The following is an 18,653-nucleotide window of genomic DNA, read 5'->3' as shown; positions in this document are numbered from 1 at the left end:
CTGCACCAAAGTGTGCAGATTTAAGGGTAGTCTACTACTTATGTTCCTGGGTTGTACCAGAAAGGTTTTTTTTATGGTTAAAATGTATTCCTTTTCATTTTAAGCATAAACTCTCTCGGCAAAAGCGCCCAGGTGAGTATAGTTATTCCAAGTCAAATTTGATGTTACCATTCCAAAGATGATAGGCCTCCTGCTTCTCAAAATAAGTAAGTCTACAATCTTCTACTCGGTACCTTAGCACATGAGGAGGGATACGCCCATCAATTATGTTGACTAGATTCTCATTCAAAGGAACAACAGGATCAACACTACCATACAATTGTGACCAACTCAAGCCCAAAGGATCACTCAAAATACCATTTCCGTCTGCTTGAGATTTTATATAAATCTTACGTGAGTACGATACATCAGGGACAGGCTGCTCAGTCTTCACTATTAATGAAATCAAGACATGATCAGATATCCCAACTGGAGGGCCAACCTTACTTGCTATAATGTCAGGGGAGTCGGTGTATACGAGATCCAAGCAATTACCAGACCTCTGAGTAGCTTCACTTGTGGTTTACTCACAGCCTTATTCAGGGACAAAGTCAAAAGCTCTTAAGCCATGGCAATCAGTAGAAGATACAGAATTTAACCTCTCCCTATGGTGAGCACTGAAATCACCAACAAAAATAAGAGGCCTTTCTATCATCTTGTATCTTAGCCATAATAGTAAGACAATAATTAATCAAAGATACAATCCTTTATATCTGGATTCCAGTAGGCTAGACCAAACACAAATAGAAGTAGTAGGTTGGCCTGGGCACCAACCGCCCGTTGAGATACTACCGCTAGAGAGTTATGTATGAGGTCCTTTGACTGGCCCGACAGTACTACATAGGACCTTTCTCTCTGGTTACGGTTCTTTCCCTTTGCCTACACAGACACCGAATAGTCTGGCCTATTCTTTACAGATTCTCCTCTGTCCTCATACACCGGACAACACTGAGATTGCCAAACAATTCTTCTTCACACCAGGGGTTAACTACTGCACTGTAATTGTTCAGTGGCTACTTTCCTCTTGGTAAGGGTAGAAGAGACTCTTCAGCTATGGTAAGCAGCTCTTCTAGGAGAAGGACACTCCAAAATCAAACCATTGTTCTCTAGTCTTGGATAGTGTCATAACCTCTGTACCATGGCCTTCCACTGTCTTGGGTTAGAGTTCTCTTGCTTGAGGGTACACTCGGGCACACTTCTATCTAGTTTCTCTTCCTCTTGTTTTGTTATAGTTTTTATAGGAAATATTTATTTTAATGTTGTTACTATACTTAAAATATTTTATTTTTCTTTATTTCCTTTCCTCACTGGGCTATTTTCCCTGTTGGAGCCCCTGGGCTTATAGCATCCTGCTTTTCCAACTAGGGTTGTAGCTTAGCATTTAATAATAATAATAATATGCCTACCAAAAACTTTTATTACTTGAATCTCATGACATCCACATTCATAACAGGACTTATGAAAAGCAGGGTTATTCAGTCCTAATATACACTGCCAGTATTTACTTTAACCATTGATGCAAAGTCTGATAAAAGAAAGTATATGTAAATAGTACATATATGGGAAGGAGTACATAGAATCAGGAATGAAAATAAAGAAATATAGAAACAGGTGTACTTTAAAAAGCAAACCTATTCCCGAGGTCTTAAGCAAATCCTTTCAAGAAGGATTAACTCTGTGGGAAGCATTCAAGTGACCTTACCTATAGATCTGACAACTCTGTATTTTCTACCTGCCCCAACCCTGGCGATCTTAGAAAATTTGACAGTATAGGAATATTATTCGACATACACTCCCTTTGACAATTTTTCTTTCATTAAATCAATTATTGTATCTGCCAGAGTCAGGATTTATTTTTCGGTATATTCACCTGGAGCTGCAAGATTGGTCATTATATTCTCTGTTGACTCCCTAAAAGACCTCTACTTCTAGATAAAGATTAATCACGCTTTCCAATCACGATATGGCACCTCAAGATCAGGTAGACCTACAAAGAATTCTTGTGTCCTGTTTTGGGAAAGGTGAATGGACATTCCCTTGCATACAGCCTGCTATATAACTGTAGGCCATCTGGAGCATTAGTCTCCAGGTCAAGCTATTGGAGACCAGTATGGCCCGTCCTCAGTTAATATCTTCCCACACACCACCCTCCACCCTGCCTCATGTATTCAGAAGAGGAAGATGCCAAAGATGCCAACCTTGAAGCAGTTGTAGTGACAGGGCTCCCTGTATCATGAAGTCGGCAGTTACAAAAGGGGAATCTCGAGGACAAGCCCAGCTAGCTATATTAACCTCAGCAGGTACCCAGTTTGGAGTGCACCCGGGAAATCGGGATCAATACCATAAGAGTTGACGAGGTATCAATAGGAGGCTACATTCTCCCATTTAGATAAGACATAACCTGTTTAGGCTAATTGTAGATCACTGTTTGGCTTAAAAGATTCGAGCGGGCATGTGGATAGTGTAGTAACTATTGTATTGATTTATTTTCATCCTAATCTTAAGGACGTCGAACACTATTCAATCGATCATCGCCCACGTGTTTGACTAAACCCCTTAATTCCTGAGATAATCGAGTAGACTGTTTGTCTAAGAGTCCCGTTGTGCTGTACAATTTTAACTAACCCCTTTCATTCACGGGATAATCGATGTTATTTGTCGAATCCCTTTATGTTCTATGTTCAGACTAACCTTTTGCTTTTGTGTAACCTGTTAAGAGGACTGTATGAAGGTAAAGTTTAATTTGTAAGAATAAAGGTGTGATATAGGTGAAGGGAGTCTACGATTTTTTCATCTAACCCACTTGTGTATATTTGCCTTTTTATTAAGAATTTAAATTGATTTATCAGATAAATTACTAAGGTCATTTATATACTCAAGTGGATCACTCCCTTAGCGGTAATCATGATTAATACATGCTCTAACCCCATTGTTCAAAAGATCCGAGTTAAAGAAATTGAGTTAGGGATGATTGATTGAAACATACAACGAAGGTGATTCCCCCCCACCCCCACCCCTTGAAGTTATTGAATAGAAAGATCCTCATTCTAAAAATTATACCCGCAAGCAGATTTTAAATATAAATGTGTCACAAAATATCTGAACTGAAAATTGTGTGTATGGTTGGCGTGGGAGTGATGGTGCACCAATCCCACAGGATATGATCCTAGATATCTGCAAGATCTTTCTTTAGACTTTGGATATCTGTTGTGAAGAGATTCTCCTGGAAAGTAAAATCCTCACAATTAAATAAAATGTTATTTTCCTTAGTAAAATAAATTTTTGAATATACTTACCCGATGATCATGTAGCTGTCAACTCTGTTGCCCGACAGAAAAATCTAAGGTCGGGATACGCCAGCGATCGCTATACAGGTGGGGGTGTACAACAACAGCGCCATCTGTCGAGTAGGTACTCAGGTACTTCTTGTCAACAAGAACTCAATTTTCTCCTCGGTCCACTGGGTCTCTATGGGGAGGAAGGGAGGGTCCTTAAATTCATGATCATCGGGTAAGTATATTCAAAAATTTATTTTACTAAGGAAAATAACATTTTTCAATATTAATCTTACCCGATGATCATGTAGCTGATTCACACCCAGGGGGGTGGGTGGAGACCAGCATACATGTTAACATTAGAAGCTAAGTATCCCGTATTTCATTTTAGCAGTTATTCAAAATAACAAACATAAAATAAATAAGTACCTGGTAAGGAAGTCGACTTGAACAATTACTCTGCCTTTTTAAGTACGTCTTCCTTACTGAGCCTAGCGATCCTCTTAGGATGCTGAGCGACTCCTAGGTGCTGAAGTATGAAGGGCTGCAACCCATACTAAAGGACCTCATCACAACCTCTAATCTAGGCGCTTCTCAAGAAAGAATTTGACCACCCGCCAAATCAACCAGGATGCGGAAGGCTTCTTAGCCTTCCGTACAACCCAAAAACAACAATAAAAAGCATTTCAAGAGAAAGATTAAAAAAGGATATGGGATTATGGGAATGTAGTGGTTGAGCCCTCACCTACTACTGCACTCGCTGCTACGAATGGTCCCAGGGTGTAGCAGTTCTCGTAAAGAGACTGGACATCTTTAAGGTAAAATGATGCGAAGACTGACTTTCTTCTCCAATAGGTTGCATCCATTACACTCTGCAGAGAACGGTTCTGTTTGAAGGCCACTGAAGTAGCGACAGCTCTAACTTCATGTGTCCTTACCTTCAGCAAAGCATGGTCTTCTTCCTTCAGATGAGAATGGGCCTCTCTAATCAAAAGCCTGATGTAATAAGAAACTGCGTTCTTAGACATCGGTAAAGCAGGTTTCTTAATAGAACACCATAAAGCTTCTGATTGTCCTCGTAATGGCTTTGTACGTCTTAAATAGTACTTAAGAGCTCTTACTGGGCATAGTACTCTCTCTTGTTCGTTACCAACCAAGTTGGACAGGCTTGGGATCTCGAACGACTTGGGCCAAGGACGAGAAGGAAGCTCGTTTTTAGCTAAAAAACCAAGCTGCAAGGAACATGTAGCCGTTTCAGATGTAAAACCTATGTTCCTGCTGAAGGCGTGAATCTCACTGACTCTTTTAGCTGTTGCTAAGCAAACGAGGAAAAGAGTCTTTAATGTGAGATCCTTAAAAGAGGCTGATTGAAGCGGTTCGAACCTTGCTGACATCAGGAACCTTAAAACCACGTCTAGGTTCCAGCCTGGTGTGGCTAACCGACGCTCCTTTGAGGTCTCAAAAGACTTAAGGAGGTCCTGTAGATCTTTGTTGGTGGAAAGATCTAAGCCTCTGTGGCGGAAGACTGCTGCCAACATGCTTCTGTAACCTTTGATCGTAGGAGCTGATAGGGATCTTACATTCCTTAGATGTAAAAGGAAGTCAGCTATCTGCGTTACAGAGGTACTGGATGAGGAAACTGAATTCGCCTTGCACCAGCTTCGGAAGACTTCCCATTTTGACTGGTAGACCTTGAGAGTGGATGTCCTCCTTGCTCTGGCAATCGCTCTGGCTGCCTCCTTCGAAAAGCCTCTAGCTCTTGAGAGTCTTTCGATAGTCTGAAGGCAGTCAGACGAAGAGCGTGGAGGCTTGGGTGTACCTTCTTTACGTGCGGCTGACGCAGAAGGTCCACTCTTAGAGGAAGAGTCCTGGGAACGTCCACTAGCCATTGCAGTACCTCGGTGAACCATTCTCTCGCGGGCCAGAGGGGAGCAACCAACGTCAACCGTGTCCCTTCGTGAGAGGCGAACTTCTGCAGTACCTTGTTGACAATCTTGAACGGAGGGAACGCATACAGGTCTAGATGGGACCAATCCAGAAGAAAGGCATCTACGTGAACTGCTGCTGGGTCCGGAATCGGTGAGCAATAATTCGGGAGCCTCTTGGTCATCGAGGTAGCGAACAGATCTATGGTGGGCTGACCCCACAGGGCCCATAGTCTGCTGCAAACATTCTTGTGAAGGGTCCACTCTGTGGGGATGACCTGACCCTTCCGGCTGAGGCGATCTGCCATGACATTCATGTCGCCTTGAATGAACCTCGTTACCAGCGAAATCTTTCGATCTCTTGACCAGGTGAGGAGGTCCCTTGCGATCTCGAACAACCTCCTCGAATGAGTCCCTCCTTGCTTGGAGATGTACGCCAAGGCAGTAGTGTTGTCGGAGTTCACCTCCACCACCTTGCCTAGAAGGAGGGACTTGAAGTTTCTCAAGGCCAGATGAACTGCCAATAGCTCCTTGCAGTTGATGTGAAGTGTTCTTTGCTCCGGATTCCACGTGCCCGAGCATTCCCGTCCGTCCAGTGTCGCACCCCAGCCCGTGTCCGATGCGTCCGAGAAGAGAAGGTGGTCGGGGGTCTGAACAGCCAATGGTAGACCTTCCTTGAGAAGAATGCTGTTCTTCCACCACGTCAGCGCAGACCTCATCTCTTCGGATATAGGAACTGAGACCGCTTCTAGCGTCATGTCCTTTCTCCAGTGAGCAGCTAGATGATACTGAAGGGGGCGGAGGTGGAGTCTCCCTAACGCGATGAACTGGGCCAGCGATGAAAGTGTCCCTGTTAGACTCATCCACTGCCAGACTGAACATCGGTTCCTTCTCAGCATGCTCTGGATGCATTCTTGGGCTTGACTGATTCTGGGGGCCGACGGAAAAGCCCGAAAAGCTCGACTCTGAATCTCCATACCTAGATAGACAATGGTTTGGGATGGGACGAGTTGGGACTTCTCTATATTGACCAGGAGACCCAATTCCTTGGTCAGATCCATAGTCCATCTGAGATTCTCCAGACAGCGACGACTTGACGGAGCTCTTAAAAGCCAGTCGTCCAAATAGAGGGAGGCTCTGATGTCTGCCAAGTGAAGGAATTTGGCAATATTCCTCATCAGTTTGGTAAACACAAGAGGTGCCGTGCTTAGGCCAAAGCACAGGGCTTGGAACTGGTAAACGACCTTTCCAAAGACGAACCTTAGGAAAGGTTGGGAGTCTGGATGGACGGGGACATGAAAGTACGCGTCTTTTAGGTCCAACGAGACCATCCAGTCTTCCTTCCTGACCGATGCTAGCACCGACTTCGTCGTCTCCATTGTGAACGTCTGCTTGGTGACAAAAGCATTGAGAGCACTGACGTCCAGCACCGGTCTCCAGCCTCCTGTCTTCTTCGCTACCAGGAAGAGACGGTTGTAGAAGCCCGGGGATTGATGGTCCCGGACTATGACTACCGCTCCCTTTTGTAGCAAGAGAGACACCTCTTGCTGCAAGGCTAGCCTCTTGTCCTCCTCCTTGTAGTTGGGAGAGAGGTCGATGGGAGTAGTTGCTAGAGGGGGATTGCGCCAGAACGGAATCCTGTACCCCTCTCTTAGCAACTTCACAGACTGAGCGTCTGCACCTCTGCTCTCCCAAGCCTGCCAGTAGTTCTTGAGCCTGGCTCCCACTGCTGTCTGGAGAGGTAGGCAGTCAGATTCTGCCTTTTGAGGACTTGGAACCCTTCTTCTTTTTGCCACGATGACTGTCGGCACGGGTACCTCCTCTGCTGGAGGTTCTGCCACGAAAGGGCGGGATGAACCTAGATGCTGGTGTGTCCATCTTAGGTCTAGGCACTGAAGGTAAAGCTGTGACTTTACGTGCGGAAGACGCCACCAGGTCATGGGTATCCTTCTGGATCAACGAGGCAGCAATCCCCTTGATCAGCTCTTCCGGAAAGAGACACTTGGAAAGCGGAGCAAACATCAACTCCGACTTCTGGCATGGTGTGATCCCCGCAGACAAGAAGGAGCAAAGGTGATCTCTCTTCTTAAGCACTCCAGACACGTACGAAGCCGCAAGCTCACCAGACCCATCCCGAATGGCTTTGTCCATGCTAGACATGATAAGCATGGCAGAGTCCTTATCCGAAGGGGAGGTCTTTCTGCTTAACGCTCCCAAACACCAGTCGAGGAAGTTGAAGATCTCAAAAGCACGAAAAACTCCCTTCAACAGATGGTCCATGTCAGAAAAGGACCAGCAAATCTTAGATCGTCTCATAGTCAGCCTGCGGGGAGAGTCAACCAGACTTGAGAAGTCGCCCTGGGCAGAGGCAGGAACTCCCAAGCCGGGTTCCTCTCCCGTGGCATACCAGACGCTAGATTTGGAAGCAAGCTTGGTAGGCGGAAAGATGAAGGCAGTCTTCCCCAGTTGCTTCTTGGACTGCAACCACTCTCCCAGTACCCTCAAAGCTCTCTTGGATGAGCGCGCGAGTACGAGTTTCGTAAAGGCAGGAGCTGCTGACTGCATGCCTAAAGCGAACTCGGAGGGAGGTGAGCGCGGGGTTGCAGACACAAACTGTTCCGGATACAATTCCCTGAACAGGGCAAGGACTTTCCTAAAGTCTAAGGAGGGAGGCGTAGACTTGGGTTCTTCTATGTCGGAGTGCGGATCGTCCAAATGCGCAGCTTCGTCGTCATCAGATACTCCATCATCCGAAAGCTGAGGAGGAAGTGGCAAAGGTGGAGCAGAAAGCTGAACGGCTGAATCCGGCAGCACGGGTGCATGCGTAGCTGCACCGGATCCAACATCATGCCGCTGCTGGACAGTCTGCGAGCTGGCAACAACAAAAGCGGAGTGCTGGTGCGTGGGGGGGGCTGCCGTGGGTTGCGGAGACTGCCGCATTGCGTCAAAACACGGCAGCTTGACAGCACCTTCCCACTGCTGATGCGGTAGCTCACGCATGTCAACGGAGGGTGCCGCATGATCATGCGTCTGGCAGGGTCGACTGCGCATCGGTGGTGGAGCTCTCACAGGTGGAGTGTGGGAGCAGGCAGCCGCAGTATCTGCTGAGCGCACAACCGTGGCAGGTTGTAGGTTAACAGGTGCAGTGTCAACCTTCTCAGCACGATACTCCTGCATGAAGGAAGCAAGCTGAGACTGCATAGTCTGCAGCATGGACCACTTAGGGTCTACCGTGGTTGGTGCGGCAACAGACGGAGTGATTGCCTGCTGCGGAACCACTCTACCTCTCTTGGGAGGTGTGCAGTCTTCGGAAGACTGCGGCAAGTCCGAACTGACCCAGTGGCTACACCTGGGCCGTTGGACTCGCTCGGAAGGGACCTTGCGCTTGAGAGGTCGTGAGACCTTGGTCCAACGTTTCTTCCTAGAAACTTCTTCCACAGACGAGGAATGAATGGGCTCACTCGTCTGTTTGTGGATGGGACGATCTCTGACAGATACGTCCGCAACCACTGAGGGTACATCCGTACACTGATCAAGGCCTGTCGAACCCTTTGGTCCTTCGACATTGCTTCTCCCCTGGGCTTGGGAGCTTGCAAGAGGTCCCGGACTGGGAGGACGACTGGCACGAACAGATGCACCCTCATGCGCAACACTGACACTGACACTGACACTTCTCACCGCACTTGCACTCACTACACTTCCCACTGCACTTTTCGCTTTCAACTCTTTGACATCGGCCAAAAGTTGATTCCGGTCATTAGCTAATGACTCCACTCTGTCACCAAGAGCCTGAATGGCACGCATCATGTCCGCCATGGAGGGTTGAGCACTAGTAGCAGGGTCGGGAGTCACCACCACAGGGGAAGGAATAGGTTGAGGGGCATGGGGAGAGGAAAAATCAAACGAGCGAGAAGAACTCCTCCTGATCCTATCCTTCTCTAGCCTACGTGCATTCTTTAGGAATTCATTAAAATCGAATTCCGAAAGCCCAGCGCATTCCTCACATCGATCTTCCAATTGACAGGATTTACCCCTACAATTGGAACAAACGGTGTGAGGATCTATAGAGGCCTTCGGAAGACGCCTAGAACAGTCCCTAGCGCTACACTGCCTGTACTTAGGGACTTGAGAATGGTCAGACATCTTGAATTCTTGAATTAGCCAAAGGGGGGAATCCAAAATCTAGCAAAGTTCATCAACAATTAATCCAAATCTAATCAAAAAGCTTGATAAGCTAATGATAATAGTTCCTGAATAGCGAAAGCTAAAATCTAGAGCGAATACATCACCAAATGCGTGAAAACAACTCCAGAAACAACAGCGTATCCAAGTAGGTCTTGCCGGTGGCACGACAGAGGAAAAATTGAGTTCTTGTTGACAAGAAGTACCTGAGTACCTACTCGACAGATGGCGCTGTTGTTGTACACCCCCACCTGTATAGCGATCGCTGGCGTATCCCGACCTTAGATTTTTTTGTCGGGCAACAGAGTTGACAGCTACATGATCATCGGGTAAGATTAATATTGAAAAACTATTTTTTCCATAAGTGCCTTGGGATAAAGGGGGAGGGGGTAACATAGGCGAAATTTGATTCGAGTTAATTGCAATCAAGCACGAGATAAATGAAAATAAAAGATGAAAATAAAGCATCAAGATAAGTATCCACATTTGTGTTTTGTACAAAAACCTAGACACATATTTGCAGTAACTATTCGACACTATACTATACGTTACTGTTGCCTTATTCCTTATGCAAGAAACAAAATAATGATCAACTGAACTGCATGTAGGCTACTGGACATAAGCTTTTTGTATCACAATAGAAAATCTCTTCTAATGTATATAAAATGTATTTCTATCACCAAATAATTTCCGTTCTCAGTCAGAAAATAAATAAGAAATAAAAAAGACTCGTATGTTTCTACTTAGGAAGTACTGGTAATGCACAGTTGCCTACAACACTTACCTTTCAATGGGTTACTTTTCCGTCAGGCCAGGCAAGCACAAGATTCCCTCTACTATTCCAATCTTGGGTGTGTCTTCCATCACTAAAGATGAGCACTTTGTAGGCACTTTATCATTCCTTCATTTTTCACTTCACAATACATTACACACAAACTGATATTTCCATCTTTCCTCGATTTTAGTTCATCTTACCTCAGCTACAATAGTTTGCCATAATTCGAAAGGTTCTTATGGAACAAACTGAATATCCTCTGACTTCTCCATTGATTTTCCACATAAAAGAAACCACGATTTCCTTTTTACTCCACAAAGCCATTACTCTGGTTTTAAATTGTCTCGATTTCAGTTTAAAAAAGGAAAGAGAACATAATGTTCTCAAATTTTAATCTTCATATTTCATCTGAAAAAAAAATTCAATAGACATGGAGTAACATTATCTTAATATGTTTCACCATTCATGTATAAAACTGTTTGTTACACCCGAATGTGTAACTGTAACATGAAAGGGTTTGGAACCACTGTATACAAAAATAATTACCACTAAAATCATGAAGCCTACTCAGTAAAAAGCATATATAATTTTTCCCACCACCATCTTTATCTACATAATTTCAAAGTTAGAGTTTTCTTTTATAAGTTTGGAAATTAAGCAACTTCTCTCTCCTGTCTTTTCTGATTGAATTTCTGTGCAGCCTAAATCTTTACTAATTTCTATACTTTCTTACTGATTTTTAACCTACTGTCACATCCAAAAATGTTCACTGCTGTTCGTCCCCCCTCATTATATTTTATTGACCCAAGACACCCAATATTTCTGGAGGTTTTCATCGGAAATATGATCCATAAACAAAATTTTAATATTCTTCCTTATTTTTATACTCACGTTAAGTTTATATTGCTTCGCCTCCAGAAGCTTGGTTTAATTGACATTTACCCATAAAATATTAAACATTTTAAAATATTTCCCATTTTCTCTCCCTTTGTCTTTTACTCCAGTTTCAAAGTCAAAATTGTCCCTATCCTCTTCATACCACAAGACAGTGGGAAGGAGGGTGGGCATGTGTATGGACATCAGGTGAGAATAGAAAGAAAAAAAATATTATACAAATTATGTTTATTTCTGACCCTCCCCTCATGTTCATATTGCTGACTCCCACACACTACTAGAGGTAGTGTGTTAGTAAAGAAAGATATAGGATAAATTTAATTAAAAGCAATTAACCATGGTCAATGTTTACAAACCTGGTCTAAATTACTTTTAACAAATCATCTCAAGATTTGGTTTGAAATACCAGATTGTAATTTGCCTCTAGAAAGGATAATTCTTGATGTAAATGATACGTCTGAATTTTACAAAATCAATTTTGTAAATGAAAACCCTGTATCCTCGTAGATAGGAGTTATAAATTAACTGAACTCGAAATTAATTAGACCACGACTCCGCAGCCACTACAGAGCCCAGAGCCTAGCAACCTCCATAAGCAAACCATGATAATCTAATATAATGTATAGCAAAAACCCACTTGGTACGCAATTAGCTGCTGCTAAAACTTTTCAAAGAAATGTTTATACAAAATTTAAGGGACGTAGCTGCACTACTACTAACCGGAAAATCTATTGTTGGGTGAGATAGCCATGTCATCCTGATGGAAGGTTCCTTTAAGTAGCTTCCTAGGGTATAATTGACTACAGTGATATTCCCAGAGAATTTAACTTAAGGTCTCCAGAATTCTAACTCGTGGCGCGAATATCCTTAAAGTTTCCTTTTAGGATATCGCATAATATCAGGGGACGTATTCTTGACACGCCACATAGCAATCTGCACCCCGCATAGCGTTTACACTTCGAAGGGGAAAAGTGGCAAAATAAAAGAGGAGCCGTTAATAAGGTTCCCTTCCTCCGTTACTGTTTGAATACTCAAATGGCGCCATAATCGCCGCCATCTTTATTCCTTGTAGCGTTGAGCCGGTACTTATAGATACAGTATTATTGGGAGGGATCCTGCCAAGGCCTTTCATAGAAAAGAGGGCGGGTCCATCAGGACGACATGGCTATCTCACCCAAAGATCCCGTTTTTTGGGCTCAGGCCATGTTGTCCTGATGGAAGTTTACCAGAGCATTAATGTATCCGTGGATTTCCCAGTCGTGCCTTAACCCTCAAGACAATATTTCCTTGGTCATTTAGACCTAGAGACCTATGACATTACCGTTATATGTCATTACTTCTAATCATAAACCATGTTAGTGCTTCCTGCCCCCTTCAAGGAAGAGTCATGCCAGACTCGGGAAAAAGTCTCGAAGTTTGCATATTTCATATGACCAACCTAGTAACCAAAAGGGCGTACAGGTCTCACTGTATACCTCAAGCCAAAGTTTGTATTTATAAATCCTACATGGGTACATGTAAGCCACCATAGCATCCAAGGTATATCAGCTTAGCTGTATACCACAGCAGACACCTTTCTATCTGTATCAGAACAAGGTAAGCCTGGCCAGAAGAGGTTTGTTTACGTATAGGAACAAATTTACTATATTTGTTCAACATAATTATGCAGAATAGTAAGGAATAAAGGTAATGCTCAGACATAACTTTATTTATGTATAAGTTTATATACGTTTAGGGCGGAATAAGACGCACAAAACCATTAGACATTTATTGTTAAACAATAAACCATAATTCAGCATACATTTTATACTAATGTAAAAAATGCAAGTGAAATAGAATTTACCAACATAGATGAAACAAAATCAAATCAGAAATACTTGTTTTACCTGAAAACAAAATTTTTATACCACTCATTTGAAAATTTTTAAAATAATTTTCTAATCTCTTTCTGAGAAGTCTGTTTATTTACACTTGTGTAAAAACACACAGCACTAGTGTTAAGTCTATGTTTCTTCACATATACACTGGAACAGTCCATAATGTCATTATGATGACATCTCACTTACCATGTTGCACCATAACGTGCCAACATGTACACCCTCCAGAATTATAGTCCCAAATAATTCACTGTTCCTCGCAGCACTAAGTGACAGGTTTTAGTACACTGCCTGCCGCCACCACTTATTTCTTTAATTCTTGAACTTGCTTCACGTAGTGTTTGAAGAACACTCTGGATGATTTCCATCCAATGAACGAGCGAAGGCTCTCGAAATCCATGAGGTGGAAAAAGTTTAACGACGAAGCAATTTTCCTAGGATCATGACCTGTGGGTGTACTGTCAGGATCCGCTCTGCGAATAAAGTAGGTGATCTTCGCCCTTAATTGTTTCAGGGATAAGTTTGAGCTCGATGTTTCCCCTTTAAAGAGCTGTCCTCTCCCGAAGTCTGAAGTTCTACGAAGATAGACCTTTAGACACTCTACTGGACACAGCGAGACATCTTCCTTCAGAGGGCAGATTCTCCTGGGACCCCACCTCTTAGTGGGTAGCTCATTCTTCGCAAGAAACGTTGGGTCGGGAAAGCGATTCAGTTCTCCTGTTTCAGTAAAATGGATATGGCCCTCCTCCCTAAAGAGGTCCACTAGTTCACTAACTCTAGCCCCTGAAGCTAGAGCAAATAAGAAAATAACTTTTTGAGTCAAATCTTTCAGAGAGCAATCTTCGTTATTTAAACTTGAAGCCAAATGTAGTACCTTATCCAAAGACCAAGAAATGGGCCTTGGAGGTGCTGCAGGCCTAAGCCTAGCACAGGCCTTAGGGATTTTGTTAAAAATATCATTAGAAAAGTCTACTTGGAAAGCGTAAAGCAAGGGTCTAGTCTAGGCAGATTTACACGTAGTTATCGTGTTGGCTGCTAAACCTTGTTCATGAAGGTGAATATAGAAAGATAAGCAGAAATCTGTTGAGATTTCCTTTGGTTTTTTTGCCTTGACGAAGGCTAACCATTTCTTCCAAGATGACTCATATTGCCTTCTGGTAGATTTAGACTTATATTCCTCTACGAAGTCTATATCTCTTTCGAGATCCCAAACCTCTTTCTTACTGCTAGGGAGAGAAAATCATGTACTTGTTCAGACAGAACTGGGTACGGCAGGGGAATCAGCCTTGGCTGCAATTCCAATACTAGAGGGAACCAGTTGCTCCAGGGCCACTTGGGAGCTACTAGGGCTGCTGTTCCTTGAAAAGATCTCACCTTGTTGAGGATCTTCATCAGTGGGTTGTATGGAGGGAACAGGTAAATCCTGCTCCAATTGTTCCAGTCGAAGGACACGGCGTCCACTGCTTCCGCTAGAGGGTCCTCGTATGGGGCGCCACGTATCGAGGAAGTTTCTTGTTGTCTGCAGTTCCAGGACTTGATGTAAGATGAAGGAGAATGATCTTGCATCTAGGGACCATTCTGACTCTATCGGGGTTAGCCTGGATAGAGCGTCCGCCATCACATTGCGGAACCCTTGAAGGTGAACTGCTGATAAGTGCCATCTCTTCTTCTCCGCCAAGCGGAAGATGGCCAACATTACTTGGTTGAGTTGAGATGATCTCGAGCCTTGACGATTCAGACATCTCATTACCACCTCGCTGTCCAGAATCAGTCTTATGTGGACCGCAGGGCGAGGGGATAATTTCTTCAACATAAGGAAGACTGCCATGGCTTCCAAAATGTTGATGTGGAAGGTCTCGAATAGAGAGGACCAAGTTCCTTGAACTTTCCGATGATGAGAGTGACCTCCCCATCCTTCCAATGATGCATCCCTGTGGATGATGACTGAGGGTGGATGCGGTTGCAGAGGTATTGACCTCTTCAAATTCTTAGCCTCCAACCATGGCTTGAGAAGTGATCAAAGTTGGATCGTTACTGGTCTTCTTAGATCTCTTCGAGCGTTTGATGCGTATGTTCTCCAGACTCCTGATGCATCTTTTAGCTGTGCTCTTAGCACTGGGTCTGTCACTGATGCAAACTAGAGGGAGCCCAGCACCCTCTCCTGTTGGAATCTTGAAATCCTTTTGGATTTTAGTAGTCTCTTGATAGATCCCGCTATCTCTCTCCTCTTCTTTAATGGAATGGAGAGGCGATGTGACTGTAAGTTCCAATGTATACCTAGCCATTGAAACTTCTGAGCTGGAGATAGTCGAGACTTTTTGGTGTTGATTTTGAATGCCAGATGTTCCAGGAACTGGATCACTTTTTTGGATGCTTGTATGCATTTCGTCTCGGATGCTGCCCACACCAGCCAATCGTCCGGCTGAGTTTAGGAAAATTCACCGCCAGCAATTCACCGCCTGCAATTCACCGCCTGCAAATCACCGCCAGCAATTCACCGTTAAGGAAAATTCACCGCCATCAAATCACCGCCTAACAATTCATCGCAAAACAATTCACCCATTTCCTTTTTTAGAGTATTTTATTGCCTAACAATCGTTTCAAAATTATCCTAAAAGGTATAAATAGACCGTTTGCAAACAAAAATTAACAGTTCACCTATTATTGAGTTTTATTCTTTATAAATAAAATTTTTCTCAAGCCTTTGCAGCAACACTTTCATTGCGGTTCAGTGTTGTCTCGCTCTTTTAGGCATATATATCTAACACACTTCTTTAAAATGGCCCCTCGGTTCATTCAGAGTGAGAAAGGAAAGAAGAAATTGTGCATAAATAACTATATGTACGTCAAAGAAAGACAAATTGAGGATAAAATACATTGGAAATGTGAACAGTACCAGAAGACGAAGTGTCGTGCACGAGTAACCACAGTGGCTGAGAAAATTGTTAAGACTTTGAATGAGCATAATCATCTTGCAGATGCCGCCAATGTCGAGGCGGCAAAGATTTGTGAAGAAGTTCGTATCAAAGCAAAGAATTCAACAGACTCACCTCATTCAATATTATCAATTGCTTTTGATGGATACAGTCAAGCAGCAGCAGGAAAGCTTCCAAGTACAGATACGTTGAAAAGAACAATGCGAAATATAAGATATAAAAGTATTTCTGGACCAGCTCTTCCATCTCATCGTAAACATATCACTTTTCCTGAGGGTTTTACTACGTTGCCAAATGGGGAGGAGTTCTTATATTTTGAGTCTGGTAATATTGAAAAGCGCATAATGATCTTCAGCACGCAGCGAAATCTACAATTGTTAGCTGAAAGCCAACATTGGTATGCGGATGGAACCTTCAAAACCGTCCCGTTATTATTCTTTCAGTTATACACTCTACATTTTAAAGGAAAATATTTCATTGCCATTAGTATATGCCTTATTGCCAGATAAATCTCAAGAAACGTATGAAATATTTTTGGGAAAGATAAAGAACTCACTCACGTCTCTAACCCCATTGTCAATAACAACAGATTTTGAAAAAGCTATGATAAAAGCATGTAAAAACACATTTCTCCAAATTAAGCAAAATGGCTGTTTTTTCCATTTTTGCCAGTGTATCATGTGCACTGTTCAATGTCATGGGTTAAAAGAGAGGTATGAAAATGACGAAGATTTTGTTTAAGTCTGCGAATGCTACCCTGCAATAGCATTCGTACCAACAGAGAGAGTCGTATCTACATTCGAAGAGTTATGTGACAGCGATATTTTCCCCCCTGAGGTCCAAGAAGTCTTGGATTATTTCGAAGATACCAGGATAGGACGTCCAGACACAAGACAGCGTCGTCGACCACCCCAATTTCCGCACGAAATGTGGAACGTTTATGAAGCTGTATTACATAATTTGCCGAAGACAAACAATTCTGTAGAAGGGTGGCACAGAGCTTTTGAAGAACAGATGACAGCATGCCATCCAAACATCTGGAAATTTATTGACTGCATTAAGAAAGAACAGGCATTAAATCAAGTTAGATTTGAGCACTACGTAGCTGGTCAGGAACCTCCCAAGAAAAAGGAAAAATATCGAGATTGCGCCCAACGACTTCGAAGACTTGTCGGAAACTATGATCCAGACGTAAATGTTATTGATTACTTGCGTGGAATAGCTCATAATATTTCATACTAGATTTTTATGTTCGAATTTATATTTTATAAAAATGTTATTTTATTTCTTTTCCTTTTTTTGCTTTGAGTCAGACGATAGAAAAACATCGGGAGAAACAGAATGGATTGCATATGGTCTTTATTGACATGGAGAAGGCATAAGATCGAGTACCACATCAGGAGCTGTGGAGATGTATGAGAGAAAAGGGAGTCCTGAGAATTATGTAAGAATCACCCAAGATATGTATGAAAGGGCAGAAGCAAATGTTAAGAGCAGTATAGGCCTAACAGAAAGTTTCCCAGTAAAGGTGGGACTACATCAGGGGTCTGCATTGACCCCTTACCTATTTGATCTGGTCATGGATGTAGTAACACAAGGTATTAAAGATCAGTCTCCTTGGTGTATGCTTTTTGCTGATGATGTTATACTGTGTAGCACAGGAGTTAGAAAATTATCAGATAAGATCCAAGAAAGTAGACCGAGGTGGTATGGTCACGTCATGAGAAGAGATGAACAGTATATTGGGAGGAGATTTATGGAAATGGAGGTACGGGGAGCGAGAAGGAGAAGGAGACCAAAGCAAAGGTGGGTGGACTGTATCAAGGATGACCTTTGATCAAAGGGATTAACCGTGATGAGGTGTGGGACAGAGGTAGATGGAGGAAGCTGACCAGAAACATCGACCCCACATAGAAGTGGGAAAAGATGTAGACAAAGAAGAAGAAGAAGAATCGTTTAGGAAGCAGCAAAGGATGATGCTGTAGTGGTTTGCGGACGGTGGCCAGAGGTAGCACCCGAACTGCCTAGTGTCCGAATGCCGACCACAACCCATCGTTCACTACACAACAAATATACAATGGTGGAATACCTAAAATGATATTTTCCTAATAAAATAAATTTTTGAACATACTGTACATACCCGCTGGTTATATAAAAATAGCTTTGGTCTCTGACGTCCGGCAGAAATTCAAAACTCGCGGCAATCGCAGATAGAGTAGCCAGGTGTACACCAGCGCCCTCACGCGAGATACACAGAACCATTCCATGAATCCTCAGATTTTCCATGCCCATAGAATGTATCTAGAGGGGAGGAGGGGGGGAATAAAGTTTATATAACCAGCGGGTATGTATGTTCAAAAATTTATTTTATTATGAAAATATAATTTTTAAACAAACTTACCCGGTGGTTATACAGTATAAAAATAGCTGATTGACACCCATGGTGGAGGGTTAGAGACAGCCAACATAGTTGGAATATTACTTAAGAGTTAATAAAAACAAGATTAAGGGTTCGTACCTGATAAGGAAGCCAACTTCAATGATTCTGCCTCATTATGTCTGCTTTCCTTATGAGATCCAGCGATCCACCCAGGGGGCTGAAGACCTCTAGGAGCTGTCAAACCAGTGTAAATACCTCTATGTTGACAGGACCTCCTCCAATACCCTTGTTCCGGGCACTCTCAAGGAACAAAATGACCAACTGACTAAAATCACTGATTGTGGAAGACTGTCGCAATCTCCACAAACAA

The 18,653-nt window shown here is 43.1% G+C and overlaps 2 protein-coding genes across 3 annotated transcripts in view; one reads left to right on the top strand and one right to left on the bottom strand.

The window, feature by feature from the left end:
• Window positions 1–18,653, bottom strand: part of LOC137627039 (sodium-independent sulfate anion transporter-like) — a 477,203-nt gene that overhangs the window by 378,716 nt on the left and 79,834 nt on the right. For both annotated transcript variants that reach the window (XM_068358087.1, XM_068358069.1), the window contains exon 2: window positions 10,206–10,604. The gene's annotated coding sequence lies outside the window, so the exon portion shown is untranslated. The remainder of the gene's footprint in view (window positions 1–10,205; window positions 10,605–18,653) is intronic.
• LOC137620037 (uncharacterized) lies at window positions 16,831–17,145 on the top strand. The gene has a single exon (XM_068350318.1). The coding sequence runs from the start codon at window positions 16,831–16,833 to the stop codon at window positions 17,143–17,145; it is 315 nt and encodes a 104-aa protein (XP_068206419.1).

This window comes from Palaemon carinicauda, chromosome 2 (assembly GCF_036898095.1).
Source record: "Palaemon carinicauda isolate YSFRI2023 chromosome 2, ASM3689809v2, whole genome shotgun sequence".
Lineage (NCBI taxonomy): Eukaryota > Metazoa > Arthropoda > Malacostraca > Decapoda > Palaemonidae > Palaemon > Palaemon carinicauda.
The sequence above is the reverse complement of the archived record's forward strand: the minus strand, read 5'-3'. Positions and strand labels throughout refer to the sequence as shown.